Source organism: Pseudophryne corroboree, chromosome 11 (assembly GCF_028390025.1).
Source record: "Pseudophryne corroboree isolate aPseCor3 chromosome 11, aPseCor3.hap2, whole genome shotgun sequence".
NCBI classification, from domain to species: Eukaryota; Metazoa; Chordata; class Amphibia; order Anura; family Myobatrachidae; genus Pseudophryne; species Pseudophryne corroboree.
In genome coordinates, this window is record NC_086454.1 from 225,133,089 (window position 1) to 225,150,815 (window position 17,727).

Here is a 17,727-nt window from a genome sequence, read left to right on the forward strand (position 1 = left end):
ATGTAACCGTACAACATTATCACCGCATATGGCGAAAATATGTTGCGTGGTGTGAGGCCAGGAAGGCCCCAACGGAGGAATTTCAGCTGGGTCGATTTCTGCACTTCCTACAGTCAGGGGTGACTATAGGCCTAAAACTGTGTTCCGTTAAGGTCCAGATTTCGGCTCTGTCGATTTTCTTCCAAAATGAACTGGCTTCACTGCCTGAAGTTCAGACATTTGTTAAGGGAGTGCTGCATATTCAGCCTCCTTTTGTGCCTCCAGTGGCACCGTGGGACCTCAACATGGTGTTGGGTTTCCTGAAGTCACATTGGTTTGAGCCACTTAAAACCGTGGAGTTAAAATATCTCACGTGGAAAGTGGTCATGCTTTTGGCCTTGGCTTCGGGTAGGCGAGTGTCAGAATTGGCGGCTTTGTCATATAAAAGCCCCTATTTGATTTTCCATATGGATAGGGCAGAATTGAGGACTCGTCCCCAGTTTCTCCCTAAGGTGGTATCCGCTTTTCACTTGAACCAACCTATTGTTATGCCTGCGGCTACTAGGGACTTGGACGACTCCAAGTTACTGGACGTAGTCAGGGCCTTGAAAATTTATGTTTCCAGGACGGCTGGAGTCAGGAAGACTGACTCGCTATTTATCCTGTATGCACCCAACAAACTGGGTGCTCCTGCTTCGAAGCAGACTATTGCTCGCTGGATTTGTAGCACAATTCAGCTTGCGTATTCTGCGGCTGGCCTGCCGCAGCCTAAATCTGTAAAAGCCCATTCCACGAGGAAGGTGGGCTCTTCTTGGGCGGCTGCCCGAGGGGTCTCGGCTTTACAACTTTGCCGAGCTGCTACTTGGTCAGGGGCAAACACGTTTGCAAAATTCTACAAATTTGATACCCTGGCTGAGGACCTTGAGTTCTCTCATTCGGTGCTGCAGAGTCATCCGCACTCTCCCGCCCGTTTGGGAGCTTTGGTATAATCCCCATGGTCCTTACGGAGTCCCAGCATCCACTTAGGACGTTAGAGAAAATAAGATTTTACTCACCTGTAAATCTATTTCTCGTAGTCCGTAGTGGATGCTGGGCGCCCGTCCCAAGTGCGGACTGTCTGCAATGCTTGTATATAGTTATTGTTAACTAAAGGGTTATTGTTGAGCCATCTGTTGAGAGGCTCTGTTATGTTCATACTGTTAACTGGGTATAATATCACGAGTTATACGGTGTGGCTGGTATGAGTCTTACCCGGGATTCAAAATCCTTCCTTATTGTGTCAGCTCTTCCGGGCACAGTATCCTAACTGAGGTCTGGAGGAGGGTCATAGTGGGAGGAGCCAGTGCACACCAGTTAATCCTAAAGCTTTCTTAGTTGTGCCCAGTCTCCTGCGGAGCCGCTATTCCCCATGGTCCTTACGGAGTCCCAGCATCCACTACGGACTACGAGAAATAGATTTACCGGTGAGTAAAATCTTATTTTTTGCCTTATGTTCCTCCACAACAAAAAAAAAACGCATCACTATCAGATGCAGTCCTTTCGGCCCAATAAATACAGAAAGGGCCGAGGTTCTTCCTTCCTTGCTATTAGAGTAAGGGGAAGAGGTAAACGATCACCAGCCTTGTCAGGCTCCCAGGAGCAGAAGTCCTCCCAGGCTTCTGCCAATTCCACCGCATAACGTTGGGGCTTCAATGCGGGAGTCCGCGCCGGTGGGGGCATGTCTCAAACTCTTCAGTCAGTTCTAGGTTCGTTCGGACCTAGACCCATGGGTTTTACAAATAGTATCCCAAGGGTACAAGCTGGAGTTTCAAGACGTCCCCCCCTCGCCGATTTTTCAAATCGGCCTTACCAGCTTCTCTTCCGGACAGGGAGGTAGTTTGCGACGCAATACAAAAGTTGTGTCAAAATCAAGCTATAGTCAGGGTTCCCCAGTCACAACAGGGAGAAGGTTTTTATTCGAGCCTGTTTGTGGTCCCGAAGCCGGACGGTTCGGTCAGACAAATCCTAAACCAGAAACCCCTAAATTTCTACCTAAAGAAATTCAAATTCAAGATGGAGTCTCTCCGAGCAGTGATCTCCAGTCTGGAGGAAGGGGATTTTATGGTGTCGGTGGACATAAAGGATGCCTAGTAACATGTTCCCATTTATCCTCCGCATCAGACTTACCTAAGATTTGCAATTCAGGATTGTCATTACCAATTTCAAACGTTGCCGTTTGGTCTGTCTACAGCTCCGAGGATTTTCACCAAAGTGATGGCGGCAATGATGGTTCTCCTTCGCAAGCAAGTAGTCACGATTATCCCATACTTGGACGATTTCCTGATAAAGGTGAGATCCAGGGACCAGTTGATGCAAAAAGTTGCACTCTCCCTGACAGTTATTCAGCAACATGGTTGGCTCCTAAACTTGCCAAAATCAGTTGATTCCGACGACGCGGTTGTCGTTTTTGGGAATGATACTGGACACAGAACTACAGAGAGTTTTCCTTCCAGTGGAAAAGGCTCTGGAACTTCAGAGACTGGTCAAACAAATTCTGAAACCAGCAAGAGTGTCCATTCATCAATGCATTTGGTTGCTGGGGAAGATGGTTGCGGCCTATGAGGCCATTCAGTTTGGCAGGTTCCATGCCAGAGTGTTCCAGTGGGACCTGTTGGACAAGTGGTCCGGGTCACACCTACACATGCACCGGAGGATAATCCTGTCTTCCAAGACCAGGGTATCACTCCTGTGGTGGCTACACAGCTCTCGCCTCGTAGAGGGGCGCAGGTTCGGGATACAGGACTGCATCCTAGTGACCCCGGATGCAAGCCTCCGAGGCTGGGGGGCAGTTGCAAGGGGAGAAAACTTCCAAGGAAGATGGTCAAGTCAGGAAACTTGTCTCCACATAAATGTTCTGGAATTAAGGGCCATTTACAACGGTCTTCTGCAAGCGGAACATCTTCTTCGAGATCTGCCTGTACTGATCCAGTCGGACAATGTAACAACAGTAGCATACATAAACCGTCAGGGCGGAACGAAAAGCAGGGCGGCGATGGCGGAAGCCACAAGGATTTTCCGCTGGGCGGAAAAGCATACAAGTGCTCTGTCAGCAATCTTCATTCCGGGAGTGGACAACTGGGAAGCAGACTTCCTCAGCAGACACGATCTCCATCCAGGAGAGTGGGGCCTCCACCAAGAAGTCTTCGCAGAGGTGACAAGTCGTTGGGGAGTTCCTCAAGTAGACATGATGGCATCTCGTCTCAACAAGAAGCTTCAGAGATATTGTTCCAGGTCAAGGGACCCTCAAGCAATTGCAGTGGATGCACTGGTGACACCGTGGGTGTTTCAGTCGGTGTATGTATTCCCTCCACTTCCTCTTATTACAAAGGTTCTAAAGATCATAAGAAGAACAAAGATCCGGGCGATCCTCATTGTCCCAGACTGGCCAAGTAGGGCTTGGTATCCAGATAGTCAGGAATTATTCATAGGAGATCCCTGGTCTCTGCGCGAGAACCTGTTTACAACAGGGGCCGTGCGTGTATCAAGACTTACCGCGGCTACGTTTGACGGCATGGCGGTTGAGCGCAAAATCCTAGCCCGTAAGGGTATTCCCAGGGAAGTCATTCCAACACTTATTGAGGCCAGAAATGGGGTAATGTCTAAACATTACCACCGTATTTGGAGAAAATATGTTTCTTGGTGTGAATCCAAGGGGGCTCCTACGGAAGAGTTTCGGCTAGGTTGTTTTCTCCATTTTCTACAAGCAGGTGTGGATACGGGCCTAAAATTGGGCTTAATTAAGGTACAGATTTCGGCCTTATCAGTTTTCTTTCAGAAACAATTGGCCTCCTTCCAGTTCAGACTTTCGTGAAAGGTGTGTTGCACATCCAACCTCCATTTGTGCCTCCAGTGGCACCATGGGATCTTAATGTGGTGTTGCAGTTCCTTCAGTCACATTGGTTTGAACCTTTACGGAAGGTGGAGTTGAAATTCCTCACTTGGAAAGTAGTCATCTTGTTGGCCTTGGCTTCTGCAAGGCGGGTGTCTGAGTTAGCGGCCTTGTCTCACCAGAGCCCTTATTTGATCTTCCATGAAGATAGAGCAGAATTGAGGACACGTCAACAATTTCTACCGAAGGTGGTTTCCTTTTCCACATGAACCTACCAATTGTGATGCCTGTGGCTACTGACGCCTTCGCTAAGTCAAAATCTCTGGATGTGGTCAGAGCTTTGAAGATTTATGTCGCCAGAACGGCTCAGATTAGGAAAATAGAGGCTCTGTTTGTCCTGTTTGCTCCCAACAAGGTTGGGTGTCCTGCTTCCAAGCAGACCGTTGCACGCTGGATCTGTAACACGATTCAGCATGCTCATTCTACGACTGGGTTGCCGTTACCGGAATCGGTGAAGGCCCATTCTACTAGAAAGGTGGGCTCATACTGGGCGGCTGCCCGGGGGGTCTCGGCATTGCAACTTTGCCGAGCAGCTACTTGGTCGGGGTCAAACACATTTGCAAAGTTCTACAAGTTTGACACCTTGGCCGATGAAAACCTTAAGTTTGGTCAGTCGGTGCTGCAGAGTCATCCGCACTCTCCCGCCCGTTCTAGAGCTTTGGTATAACCCCATGGTTCTAATGGTGACCCCAGCATCCTCTAGGACGTATGAGAAAATAGGATTTTAATACCTACCGGTAAATCCTTTTCTCTTAGTCCGTAGAGGATGCTGGGCGCCCGTCCCAGTGCATACTGTATCTGCAGTTATTAGTTGTGGTTACACACATGTTGTGTTACGTTATTGTCAGCATGTTGCTGCATTTGTTCATGCCGTTGGCTTGTGTTCTGTTGAATGCCACGTTGTACGGCATGCTTGAGGTGTGAGCTGGTATGAATCTCACCTTAGTTTAAAAATGAATCCTTTCCTCGAAATGTCCGTCTCCCTGGAGTCTGGAGGAGGGGCATAGAGGGAGGAGCCAGTTCACACCCTTTCAAAGTCTTAAAGTGCCCATGTCTCCTGCGGATCTCGTCTATAACCCATGGTTCTAATGATGACCCCAGCATCCTCTACGGACTAAGAGAAAAGGATTTACCGGTAGGTATTAAAATCCTATTTTTGCAGGTCCTTCGTAAGTAATACTCATTGCGTTTTATTAAAATAGTTTTGAGCACATTTTTTTGTTCCCTTCAGTAGTATGTTACTATACACTGACATCAGTTTTGTTTGGTCAGATGTATCAAACTTTTGAGAGAGATAAGGGTGGTCATTCCGAGTTGTTCGCTCGTTGACGATTTTCGCTATGCTGCGATTTGTTGCTAAATGCACATGGTACGCAGCACGCATGCGCTTAGTTATTTAACTAAAAACTTTGCAGTTTTGCTGTTGTCTGTGCGGCGCTTTTCAGTCGCACTGCTGATCGGTGAGTGATTGACAGGAAAGGGGTGTTTCTGGGTGGTAACTGAGCGTTTTCCGGGAGTGTGCTAAACGCAGGCGTGTCAGGAAAAAATGCGGGAGTGTCTGGAGAAACGGGGGAGTGGCTGGCCGAACGCACGGCGTGTTTGTGACGTCAAACCAGGAACTAAACAGACTGAGCTGATCGCAAATCTAGGAGTAGGTTTGGAGCTACTCAGAAACTGCAAGAAAATATTTAGTAGCAATTCTGCTACTCTTTCGTTCGCTATTCTGCTAAGCTAAGATACACTCCCAGAGGGCGGCGGCCTAGCGTTTGCAATGCTGCTAAAAGCAGCTAGCGAGCAAACAACTCGGATTGACCCCCAGATAAAGTACCAATCAATCAGCTCCTGTCATTTTTCAAAAACAGCCTGAAAAATAACTGATAGGTACTGATTGGTATGTTATCTCTCTCAACTTGTTCTCCAAGCTTTGATAAATCTACCCATTAGTTGATTAATTCTTCAATGATGAGGGGTGGGGTGTTTGTCAAAGTCTTTGACTTGCGACATGAAGCAACTATATGTAAGTACTATGTAAGTAAGACGAAAGTAATTTATAGCAAGCAGTGCTTTTGTTACTATAATCAACTCCATAAACTCATTTTGAACTTTTTATCTTTCTCATACGTCCTAGAGGATGCTGGGGTCACTTCAAAAACCATGGGGTATAGACTGGATCCACAGGAGACATGGGCACTTTAAGACTTTCAAAGGGGTGTGAACTGGCTCCTCCCTCTATGCCCCTCCTCCAGACTCCAGTTTAGAATCTGTGCCCAGGCAGACTGGACGCACACTGAGGAGCTCTAGTGAGTTTCTCTGAAAAGACTTTATGTTAGGTTTTTTATTTTCAGGGAGCACTGCTGGCAACAGTCTCCCTGCTTCGTCGGACTTAGGGGAGAGAAGTCAGACCTACTTCTGTGAGTTTAAAGGATCTGCTTCTTTGGCTACAGGACGCCATTAGCTCCTGAAGGTTTGGAACACTAGGTACGCCTAGGGGTTCATTCCCGGAGCCCGCCGTCACCCCCCTTGCAGAGCCAGACGTCAGAAGACAAGTGAGTAGAAGACTTCAGTGACGGCTTTGAGGTACCGCACAGCGGCCGCGCTGCGCGCCATGCTCCCACACACTACAGCACGGCAGAGTGCAGCGCGTGGGAGAGGGGGTGGGGGGGTAGCCCTGGGCAGCATATAAACCTCATTTATCTATCTGGCAACAGCTGACAAGGTGCCTGGGCACTGTCCGGACTCCCGCCAGTGTCAAAAAGTTTAAAAATGAGCGGGTCTGAATCGCGCCAGTAAGGGGGCGGGGCTTAGCCCTCACAGCACACAGCCCGGTGCCATTTCTCTTCACATGGCTGCAGAGACGCTGGTCCTTCCTCACACTGCTGTAACAAGTACCAGGGTGGAAAGTTTTGGGGGGGAGTGGGGCACATCGATTTTGGTGCATTATACTAATTTATAAAAGCACTGCAGGTGTGGGACATTATCTGTAGTGTTCAGACCGGGTTTTGGGCGCTGGGGTGTGGGCTGGCTATATCTCCCTCTGTCTCTCTCTGACAGGCTTTGCTGAGGTTCTGTCCCCTATAGGCCCAGTGTTTCTGCGTGTGGTATTTGCACATGTGTCGGCATGTCTGAAGCGGAGTGCTCCTCCCAGGAGTAGACTGTGTTGGGGACACAAAAGGCTGTGGGAGTGACCCTGTCGGCACCGCCGACACCTGATTGGGTGAATGTTTTGAGTGATTTGAATGCAAATGTGGCTCTGATTAATAAAAGATTGGATAAATCTGAGTCTCAGAACCAGGCTTGGATGGAAGAAATCCGTAGAGGATGTGTTGTTTCAAGTCCAGACCTCTTCGGGGTCACAAAAACGTTCATTTGCCCAGCTGGCAGACACGGATACCAACACGGACACTGACTCAAGTGTCGACTATAGTGATGCCAGATTAGATCCAAAACTGGCAAAAAGCATTCAGTACATGATTGTGGCTATAAAAGATGTATTACATATCACTGAGGACCCTGATGTTTAAGGGGAAGAAACCTGAGGTAACTTTTCCTCCCCCTCATGAACTGAACGCGCTTTGAAAAGGTTTGGGAAAATCCTGACAAAAAGTTTGATTCCCAAAAGGATTATAGTGGCGTATCCGTTTCCCTCTGGGGATAGGGATAAATGGGAGTCACCCCCCATTGTGGACAAAGCTTTATCACGGCTGTCCAAAAAGGTGGCTCTTCCGTCCGCTGACACGGCAGCCCGAAAGGATCCTGCTGATCGTAGGCAGGAAAATACATTGAAATCCATTTATATCTCCACAGGTACACTACTCAGACCAGCCATTGCATCTGCGCGGGTGAGTAGTGCGATCGAAAAATGGACAGATAACCTGTCATCTGAATTGGATACCCTCGATCGGGATAACTTTCTCCTGGCGCTAGGTCATATCAGGGACGCTGCAGTCTACCTAAAGGAAGCTGCGAGAGATATTGGCCTCTTGGGTTCACGGGCCAATGCCATGGCAGTCTCAGCTAGGAGAGCATTATGGATTCATCAATGGAATGCTGATGCTGACTCCAAAAAAGCTATGGAGTCTCTACCTTATAAAGGTGGTGTATTGTTTGGTGACGGCTTCGCTGAGTTGGTATCTACGGCTATCGCGGGTAAGTCCTCATTTTTACCTTATGTGCCTGCACCACAAAAGAAAGCACACCAGTATCAGATGCAGTCCTTTCTGCCCTATAAATACAGAAAAGGCAGAGGGTCTTCCTTCCTTGCTGCTAGAGGAAAGGGTATGTTATCACCAGCCGTGGCCGGTTCCCAGGAGCAGAAGTCCTCCCCGGCTTCGGCCAAGTCCACCGCATGACGCTGGAGCTCCTATGCGGGAGTCTGCACCGGTGGGGGCATGTCTCAGGCTCTTCAGTCAGTTCTGGGCTCGTTCGGGCTTAGACCCATGGGTTTTAGAAATAGTGTCCCAAGGGTACAAACTGGAGTTTCAAGACGTTTCCCCTCATCGATTTTTCAAATCAGCCTTACCAGCTTCTCTTCCAGACAGGGAAGTGGTATGCGCCGCAATACAAAAATTGTGTCACAATCAAGTCATTGTCAGGGTTCCCCCGTCGCAACAGGGGGAAGGCTTTTATTCTAGCCTGTTTTTGGTCCTGAAGCCAGATGGCTCAGTCAGACCACTCCTGAACCTCAAATCCCTCAATTTCTACCTAAAAAATTCAAATTCAAGATGGAATCTCTCCGTGCAGTGATCTCTAGTCTGGAGGAGGGGGATTTTATGGTGTTGGTAGACATAAAGGATGCCTACTTACATGTTCCCATTTATCCCCCACATCAGGCTTACCTGAGGTTTGCAGTTCAGGATTGTCATTACCAATTTCAGACGTTGCCGTTTGGTCTGTCCATGGCTCCGAGGGTTTTCACCAAAGTAATGGCCGAAATGATGGTTCTCCTGCGCAAACAAGGAGTCACAATTATCCCGTACTTGGCCGATCTCCTGATAAAGGCGAGATCCAGGGACCAATTACTGCAGAACATTACGCTCTCCCTGACAATTCTGCAGCAACATGGTTGGCTCCTAAACTTGCCAAAATCGCAGTTGGTTCCGACAAGATGGCTGTCGTTTTTGGGAATGATTCTGGACACAGAATTACAGAGAGTTTTTCTTCCAGTGGAAAAGGCTCTGGAAATTCAGACCCTGGTCAAACAAATTCTGAAACCAGCAAGAGTATCGATCCATCAATGCACTCGGTTGCTGGGGAAGATGGTAGCGGCCTTCGAGGCCATTCAGTTTGGCAGATTCCATGCCAGAGTGTTTCAGTGGGACCTTTTGGACAAGTGGTCCGGGTCCCATCTGAACATGCACCGAAGGATAACCCTGTCCTCCAAGACCAGAATCTCACTCCTGTGGTGGCTACACAGCTCTCACCTCCTAGAGGGACGCAGGTTCGGGGTCCAGGACTGGATCGTAGTGACCACGGATGCGAGTCTCCGAGGCTGGGGAGCAGTCACGCAGGTGGAAATCTTCCAGGGAAAATGGTCAAGCCAGGAAATGTGTCTACACCTAAACGTGCTGGAGTTACGGGCCATTCACAACGGCCTTCTGCAAGCGGAACATGTTCTTCGCAATCGGCCTGTCTTAATTCAGTCAGACAACATAACAGCAGTAGCGTACGTAAACCGCTAGGGTGGAACGAAGAGCAGAACGGCAATGGCAGAGGCCACAAAGGTGCTCCGTTGGGCGGAAAGGCATGCAAGCGCTCTGTCAGCGATCTTCATTCCAGGAGTAGACAACTGGGAGGCAGACTTCCTCAGCAGACACGATCTCCATCCAGGAGAATGGGGTCTTCATCAAGTGGTCTTTGCAGAAGTGACAAGTCTTTGGGGAATTCCTCAAATAGACATGATGGCGTCTCGCCTCAACAAGAAACTTCAGAGATATTGATCCAGGTCAAGAGACCCTCAAGCAATAGCAGTGGACGCCCTAGTGACACCGTGGGTGTTTCAGTCGGTGTACGTGTTTCCTCCGCTTAAACTCATTCCAAAAGTGATAAAGATCATAAGAAGAACAAAGGTTCAAGCGATCCTCATTGTTCCAGATTGGCCAAGGAGGGCTTGGTATCTAGATCCTCAGGAAATACTCATAGGAGATCCCTGGCCTCTTCCTCTGAGGGAGGATCTGTTACAGCAGGGGCCGTGCGTGTTACGAAAGAATTTCAGTTAGGACGTTTTCTCAATTTTCTACAAGCCGGTGTGGATGCGGGCCTAAAGTTGGGCTTAATAAAGTTCAAATTTCGGCTTTATCAGTTTTCTTATAAAAACAATTGGCCTCACTTCCAGAGGTTCAGACCTGTGTGAAAGGCGTATTGCACATCCAACCTCCTTTTGTGCCCCCTGTGGCACCATGGGATCTTAACGTGGTGTTGCAGTTCCTTCAATCTCATTGGTTTGAACCTTTTACAGGAGGTAGAGTTGAAATTCCTTACTTGGAAAGTGGTCATGGTGTTGGCCTTGGCTTCCGCAAGGCGGGTATCTGAATTGGCGGCCTTGTCTCACAAGAGCCCTTATTTGATCTTCCATGAAGCTAGAGCAGAATTAAGGACTCGTCGGCAGTTTCTGCCGAAAGTGGTGTCATCGTTCCATTTGAACCAACCTATTGTGGTGCCAGTGGCTACTGACGCCTTGCTGGAATCTGAGCTTCTCGATGTAGTAAGAGCTTTGAAAATTTATGTCGCCAGAACGGCTCACCTTAGGAAAACAGGCTCTGTTTGTCTTGTATGCTCACAATAAAATTGGGGCTCCTGCTTCCAAGCAGACTATTGGACGCTGGATCTGTCATACGATTCAGCAGGCTCATTCTACAGCTGGATTGCTGTTACCGAAATCGGGGAAGGCCCATTCTACCAGGAAGTTGGTCTCGTCCTGGGCGGCTGCCCGGGGGGTCTCGGCACTACAACTTTGCCGAGCAGCTACTTGGTCGGGTTCGAACACCTTTGCAAAGTTCTACAAGTTTGATACCCTGGCTAATGAGGACCTCATGTTTGGTCAATCGGTGCTGCAGAGTCATCCGCACTCTTCCGCCCGTTCTAGAGCTTTGGTATAAACCCCATGGTTCTTGATGTGACCCTAGCATCCTCTAGGACATATGAGAAAATAGGATTTTAATACCTGCCGTTAAATCCTTTTCTCTTAGTCCGTAGAGGATGCTGGGCGCCCGTTATTAGTTGTGGTTACTCACAGGTTGTGTTACGTTTATGGTCAGCCTGTTGCTGCATTTGTTCATGCCGTTGACTTGCGTTGTGTTAAATGCCATGTTGTACGTACGGCGTGCTTGAGGTGTGAGCTGGTATGTATCTCACCTTAGTTTCTCTGACGTCCTAGTGGATGCTGGGAACTCCGTAAGGACCATGGGAATAGACGGGCTCCGCAGGAGACTGGGCACTCTAAGAAAGAATTAGGACTACTGGTGTGCACTGGCTCCTCCCTCTATGCCCCTCCTCCAGACCTCAGTTAGAATCTGTGCCCGGCTCGAGCTGGTTGCACACTAGGGGCTCTCCTGAGCTTCTAGTAAAGAAAGTATTTATTAGGTTTTTTATTTTCAGTGAGATCTGCTGGCAACAGACCCACTGCTACGAGGGACTTAGGGGAGAGAAGCGAACCTACCTGCTTGCAGCTAGCTTGGGCTTCTAGGCTACTGGACACCATTAGCTCCAGAGGGATTAAACACAGGCCCAGCCTCGGTCGTCCGGTCCCGGAGCCGCGTCGCCGTCCCCCTTGCAGAGCCAGAAGCAAGAAGAACGTCCTGGAAATCGGTGGCTGAAGACTCCGGTCTTCATTAAGGTACTGCAGCTGTGCGCCATTGCTCCCTATGCACACCACATACTCCGGTCACTGATGGGTGCAGGGCGCTGGGGGGGGGGGGGGGGGGGGGCGGGCGGCGCCCTGGGCTGCAATTAGAGTACCTTAAATTGGCAAAAAGCACATAATATGGTCTAATAAACCATATATGTGCAAAATTCCCCTGCCATAATATTAATAAAAGAGAGGGAGAAGCCCGCCGTGAATGGGGCGGGGCTAACTCCCTCAGCACACTGGCGCCATTTCCTCTTCACAGCTCCGCTGGAAGACGGCTCCCCAGGCTCTCCCCTGCAGTTTCCAGGCTGAAAGGGTAAAAAAGAGAGGGGGGGCACTAAATTTAGGCGCAAACTGTATTTATATAGCTGCTATAGGGAAAATCACTTTGTGTAGTGTAAATCCCTGTTTATATAGCGCTGTCGTGTGTGCTGGCATACTCTCTCTCTGTCTCCCCAAAGGACTTTGTGGGGTCCTGTCCTCAGTCAGAGCATTCCCTGTGTGTGTGCGGTGTGTCGGTACGGCTGTGTCGACATGTTTGATAAAGAGGCTTATGTGGAGGCGGAGCAGGTGCCGATAAATGTGATGTCACCCCCTGCGGGGTCGACACCAGAGTGGATGGATATGTGGAAGGTTTTACACGACAGTGTCAACTCCTTACATAAAAGGTTTGATGACATAACAGCTGTGGGACAGCCGGCTACTCAGCCAGTGCCTGCCCAGGCGTCTCAAAGGCCATCAGGGGCTCAAAAACGCCCGCTACCTCAGATGGCAGACACAGATGTCGACACGGAGTCTGACTCCAGTGTCGACGAGGACGAGACTAATGTACATTCCACTAGGGCCATCCGTTGCATGATTACGGCAATGAAAAATGTGTTGCACATTTCTGACATTAACCCAGGTACCACTAAAAAGGGTATTATGTTTGGGGAGAAAAAGCAACTAGTGGTTTTTCCCCCATCAGATGAGTTGAATGAAGTGTGTGAAGAAGCGTGGGCTTCCCCCGATAAGAAACTAGTGATTTCTAAAAAGTTACTGATGGCGTACCCTTTCCCGCCAGAGGACAGGTTACGTTGGGAGACATCCCCGAGGGTGGATAAAGCGCTCACACGCTTGTCAAAAAAGGTGGCACTGCCGTCTCAGGATATGGCCGCCTTAAAGGAGCCTGCGGATAGAAAGCATGGATGTGCAGTGCTGCAGCAGCGTGGTCTGATTCCCTGTCTGATAACATTGATTCCCTTGACAGGGACACTATATTGCTAACCATAGAGCATATTAAAGACGTAGTCTTATATATGAGAGATGCACAGAGGGATATTTGCCGGCTGGCATCTAGAATTAATGCAATGTCCATTTCTGCCAGGAGAGTATTATGAACTCGGCAGTGGACAGGTGATGCGGATTCTAAAAGGCACATGGAGGTTTTGCCTTACAAGGGTGAGTAATTGATTGGGGATGGTCTCTCGGACCTCGTTTCCACAGCAACAGCTGGGAAGTCGACATTTTTACCTCAGGTTCCCTCACAGCCTAAGAAAGCACCGTACTATCAGGTACAGTCCTTTCGGCCCCAGAAAGGCAAGCGGGTTAAAGGCGCGTCCTTTCTGCCCAGAGGCAGGGGTAGAGGGAAAAAGCTGCACCATACAGCCAGTTCCCAAGAACAAAAATCCTCCCCTGCTTCCACTAAATCCACAGCATGACGCTGGGGCTCCACTGGTGGAGCCAGGTGCGGTGGGGGCCCATCTCCGGAACTTCAGCGACCGGTGGGTTCGCTCACAGGTGGATCCCTGGGTTCTACAAGTGGTATCTCAGGGATACAAGCTGGAATTCGAGACGTCTCCCCCTCGCCGTTACCTCAAATCAGCCTTGCCTACTACTCCCCAGGACAGGGAGGTAGTGCTGGCGGCAATTCACAAGCTGTACCTCCAGCAGGTGATAATAAAAGTTCCCCTCCTTCAACAGGGACGGGGTTACTATTCCACAATGTTTGTGGTGCTGAAACCAGACGGTTCGGTGAGACCCATTCTAAATTTGAAATCCTTGAACACTTATATAAGGAAGTTCAAGTTCAAAGTGGAATCGCTCAGGGCGGTTATTGCAAGCCTGGAAGAGGGGGATTACATGGTATCACTGGACATCAAGGATGCTTACCTGCATGTCCCCATTTACCCACCTCACCAGGTGTACCTCCGGTTTGTGGTACAGGACTGCCATTACCAATTCCAGACGTTGCCGTTTGGTCTGTCCACGGCACCGAGGGTATTTACCAAAGTAATGGCCGAAATGATGATACTCCTTCGAAAGAAGAGAGTTATAATGATCCCGTACTTGGATGATCTCCTTATAAAGGCGATGTCCAGGGAGCAGTTGTTGGTCGGAGTAGCACTATCTCAGGAAGTGCTACAACAGCACGGCTTGATTCTGAATATTCCAAAGTCGCAGCTGGTTCCTACGACGCGTCTGCTGTTCCTGGGTATGATTCTGGACACAGAACAGAAGAAGGTGTTTCTCCCGGAGGAGAAGGCCAAGGAGTTGTCATCTCTGATCAGAGACCTCCTGAAACCAAAACAGGTGTCGGTGCATCACTGCACGCGAGTCCTGGGAAAGATGGTAGCTTCTTACGAGGCAATTCCATTCGGCAGGTTCCATGCAAGGATCTTTCAGTGGGATCTGTTAGACAAGTGGTCCGGATCGCATCTTCAGATGCATCGGCTGATCACCCTGTCCCCGAGGGCCAGGGTGTCTCTGCTGTGGTGGCTGCAGAGTGCTCATCTTCTCGAGGGCCGCAGATTCGGCATACAGGACTGGGTCCTGGTGACCACGGATGCAAGCCTCCGAGGTTGGGGGGCAGTCACTCAGGGAAGAAACTTCCAAGGACAATGGTCGAGTCAGGAGGCTTCCCTACACATAAATGTTCTGGAACTAAGGGCCATTTACAATGCCCTAAGTCAGGCAAAACCCCTGCTTCAAAACCAGCCGGTGCTGATTCAGCCAGACAACATCACGGCGGTCGCCCATGTAAACCGACAGGGCGGCACAAGAAGCAGGATGACGGTGGCAGAAGCCACAAGGATTCTCCGATGGGCGGAAAATCACGTGATAGCACTGTCAGCAGTGTTCATTCCGGGAGTGGACAACTGGGAAGCAGACTTCCTCAGCAGACACGACCTCCACCCGGGAGAGCGGGTACTTCATCCAGAAGTCTTCCAGCTGATTGTAAACCGTTGGGAAAGGCCACAGGTGGACATGATGGCATCCCGCCTCAACAAAAAGCTAAAAAGATATTGCGCCAGGTCTAGGGACCCTCAGGCGATAGCTGTGGACGCTCTAGTGACACCGTGGGTGTACCAGTCGGTTTATGTGTTCCCTCCTCTTCCTCTCATACCAAAGGTGCTGAGGATAATAAGAAAAAGAGGAGTAAGAACTCTACTCATCGTTCCGGATTGGCCAAGAAGGACTTGGTACCCGGAACTACAAGAAATGATCTCAGAGGACCCTTGGCCTCTGCCTCTCAGACAGGACCTGCTACAGCAGGGGCCCTGTCTGTTCCAAGACTTACCGCGGCTGCGTTTGACGGCATGGCGGTTGAACGCCGGATCCTGATGGAAAAGGGCATTCCGGTTGAAGTCATTCCTACGCTGATAATAGCTAGGAAGGATGTGACAGCAAAACATTATCACCGCATATGGCGAAAATATGTTGCTTGGTGTGAGGCTATGAAGGCCCACACAGAAGAATTTCAGCTGGGTCGATTTCTGCACTTCCTACAGTCAGGAGTGACTATGGGCTTAAAATTGGGATCCATTAAAGTCCAGATTTCGGCCCTGTCTATTTTCTTTCAAAAAGAACTGGCTTCACTGCCTGAAGTTCAGACGTTTGTTAAGGGAGTGCTGCATATTCAGCCCCCTTTTGTGCCCCCAGTGGCACCTTGGGATCTCAACGTTGTGTTGGATTTCCTAAAATCACATTGGTTTGAGCCACTTCAGACCGTGGAATTAAAATATCTCACGTGGAAAGTGGTCATGCTTTTGGCCTTGGCTTTGGCTAAGCGGGTGTCAGAATTGGCGGCTTTGTCCTGTAAAAGCCCCTATCTGATCTTCCATATGGACAGGGCAGAATTGAGGACTCGTCCCCAATTTCTCCCTAAGGTGGTATCAGCGTTTCATTTGAACCAACCTATTGTGGTGCCTGCGGCTACTCGGGACTTGAAGGCTTCCAAGTTGCTGGACGTAGTCCGGGCCCTGAAAATCTATGTTTCCAGGACGGCTAGAGTCAGAAAGACTGACTCACTGTTTATCCTGCATACACCCAACAAGCTGGGTGCTCCTGCTTCTAAGCAGACTATTGCTCGCTGGATCTGCTCCACGATTCAACTTGCACGTTCTGCGGCTGGACTGCCGCATCCTAAATCAGTAAAAGCCCATTCCACGAGGAAGGTGGGCTCTTCTTGGGCGGCTACCCGAGGGGTCTCGGCTTTACAACTTTGCCGAGCTGCTACCTGGTCGGGATCAAACACGTTTGCAAAATTCTACAAGTTTGATACCCTGGCCGAGGAGGACCTTGAGTTTGCTCATTCGGTGCTGCAGAGTCATCCGCACTCTCCCGCCCGTTTGGGAGCTTTGGTATAATCCCCATGGTCCTTACGGAGTTCCCAGCATCCACTAGGACGTCAGAGAAAATAAGAATTTACTCACCGGTAATTCGATTTCTCGTAGTCCGTAGTGGATGCTGGGTGCCCGTCCCAAGTGCGGATTGTCTGCAATACTTGTATATAGTTATTGCTTAACTAAAGGGTTATTGTTATGAGCCATCTGTTCAGTGAGGCTCAGTTGTTATTCATACTGTTAACTGGGTATAGTTATCACGAGTTGTACAGTGTGATTGGTGTGGCTGGTATGAGTCTTACCCGGGATTCCAAATCCTTTCCTTGTAGTGTCAGCTCTTCCGGGCACAGTTTCCCTAACTGAGGTCTGGAGGAGGGGCATAGAGGTAGGAGCCAGTGCACACCAGTAGTCCTAATTCTTTCTTAGAGTGCCCAGTCTCCTGCGGAGCCCGTCTATTCCCATGGTCCTTACGGAGTTCCCAGCATCCACTACGGACTACGAGAAATAGAATTACCGGTGAGTAAATTCTTATTTTAACTATAAATCCTTTTCCTCTAAATGTCCGTCTCCCTGGGCACAGTTCCTATAACTGGAGTCTGGAGGAGGGGCGTAGAGGGAGGAGCCAGTTCACACCCCTTAAAGTGCCCATGTCTCCTTGGATCCTGTCTATACCCTATGGTTCTTGATGTGACCCCAGCATCCTCTACGGACTAAGAGAAAAGGATTTACCGGTAGGTATTAAAATCCTATTTTTTCCTCTCCTTTGTCTAACGGAAATGTTTAGTAGGCAGCATGGTTGGCATAGTAGTTAGCATTACAATTTCATAAACTTGAGTTCAGTTCCTGACCAAGGCACTATCGGTGTGGTGTTTCAATGGCATCCCTGATTGCATGGGTTTCCCACAAATGCTTCAGTTTCCTCCCACACTCCAAAAACATACTGATAGGGTAATTGTTTTCTGACAATAAAAATATATCCCTAGTGTGTTTCCATGTGATAGGGAAAATAGATTGTAATCTCCACTGACTTTTATATGTGTGCAATATAATTAACAATAAAAAATATGCTTGTTTTAAATTTTTATTTTTGAATATGTTTTGTTTTTTATTTACTGTTTTTCAGACTGACGTTTCATGTCTAACATGGGAAGGACAGCAGTATCAAGGCAAAGATGCTATTATTGAGAAATTATCGGTAAGTGTTTTGCTCATTTAGGGGTATATTCAATTGAAGTCGGATCCATTTCGACATTCATTTGTCGGAATGGATCCGACCTGGGCTATTCAATGCTATTTCAATTCGACTTTTAAAAAAGTCGAATTGAGATACGGGAGGGGAGACGGGGGAGAGCCGTATAGCCGCTGCTGTAGCG

At 49.0% G+C, this 17,727-nt stretch overlaps 1 protein-coding gene across 2 annotated transcripts in view; it reads left to right on the plus strand.

Moving 5' to 3' along the window:
- The window catches only part of NUTF2 (nuclear transport factor 2), a 175,576-nt gene that overhangs the window by 77,782 nt on the left and 80,067 nt on the right, over positions 1 to 17,727 (plus strand). For both annotated transcript variants that reach the window (XM_063945282.1, XM_063945281.1), the window contains exon 3: positions 17,478 to 17,549. In XM_063945282.1, the coding sequence (XP_063801352.1) occupies positions 17,478 to 17,549 (72 nt within the window). The remainder of the gene's footprint in view (positions 1 to 17,477; positions 17,550 to 17,727) is intronic.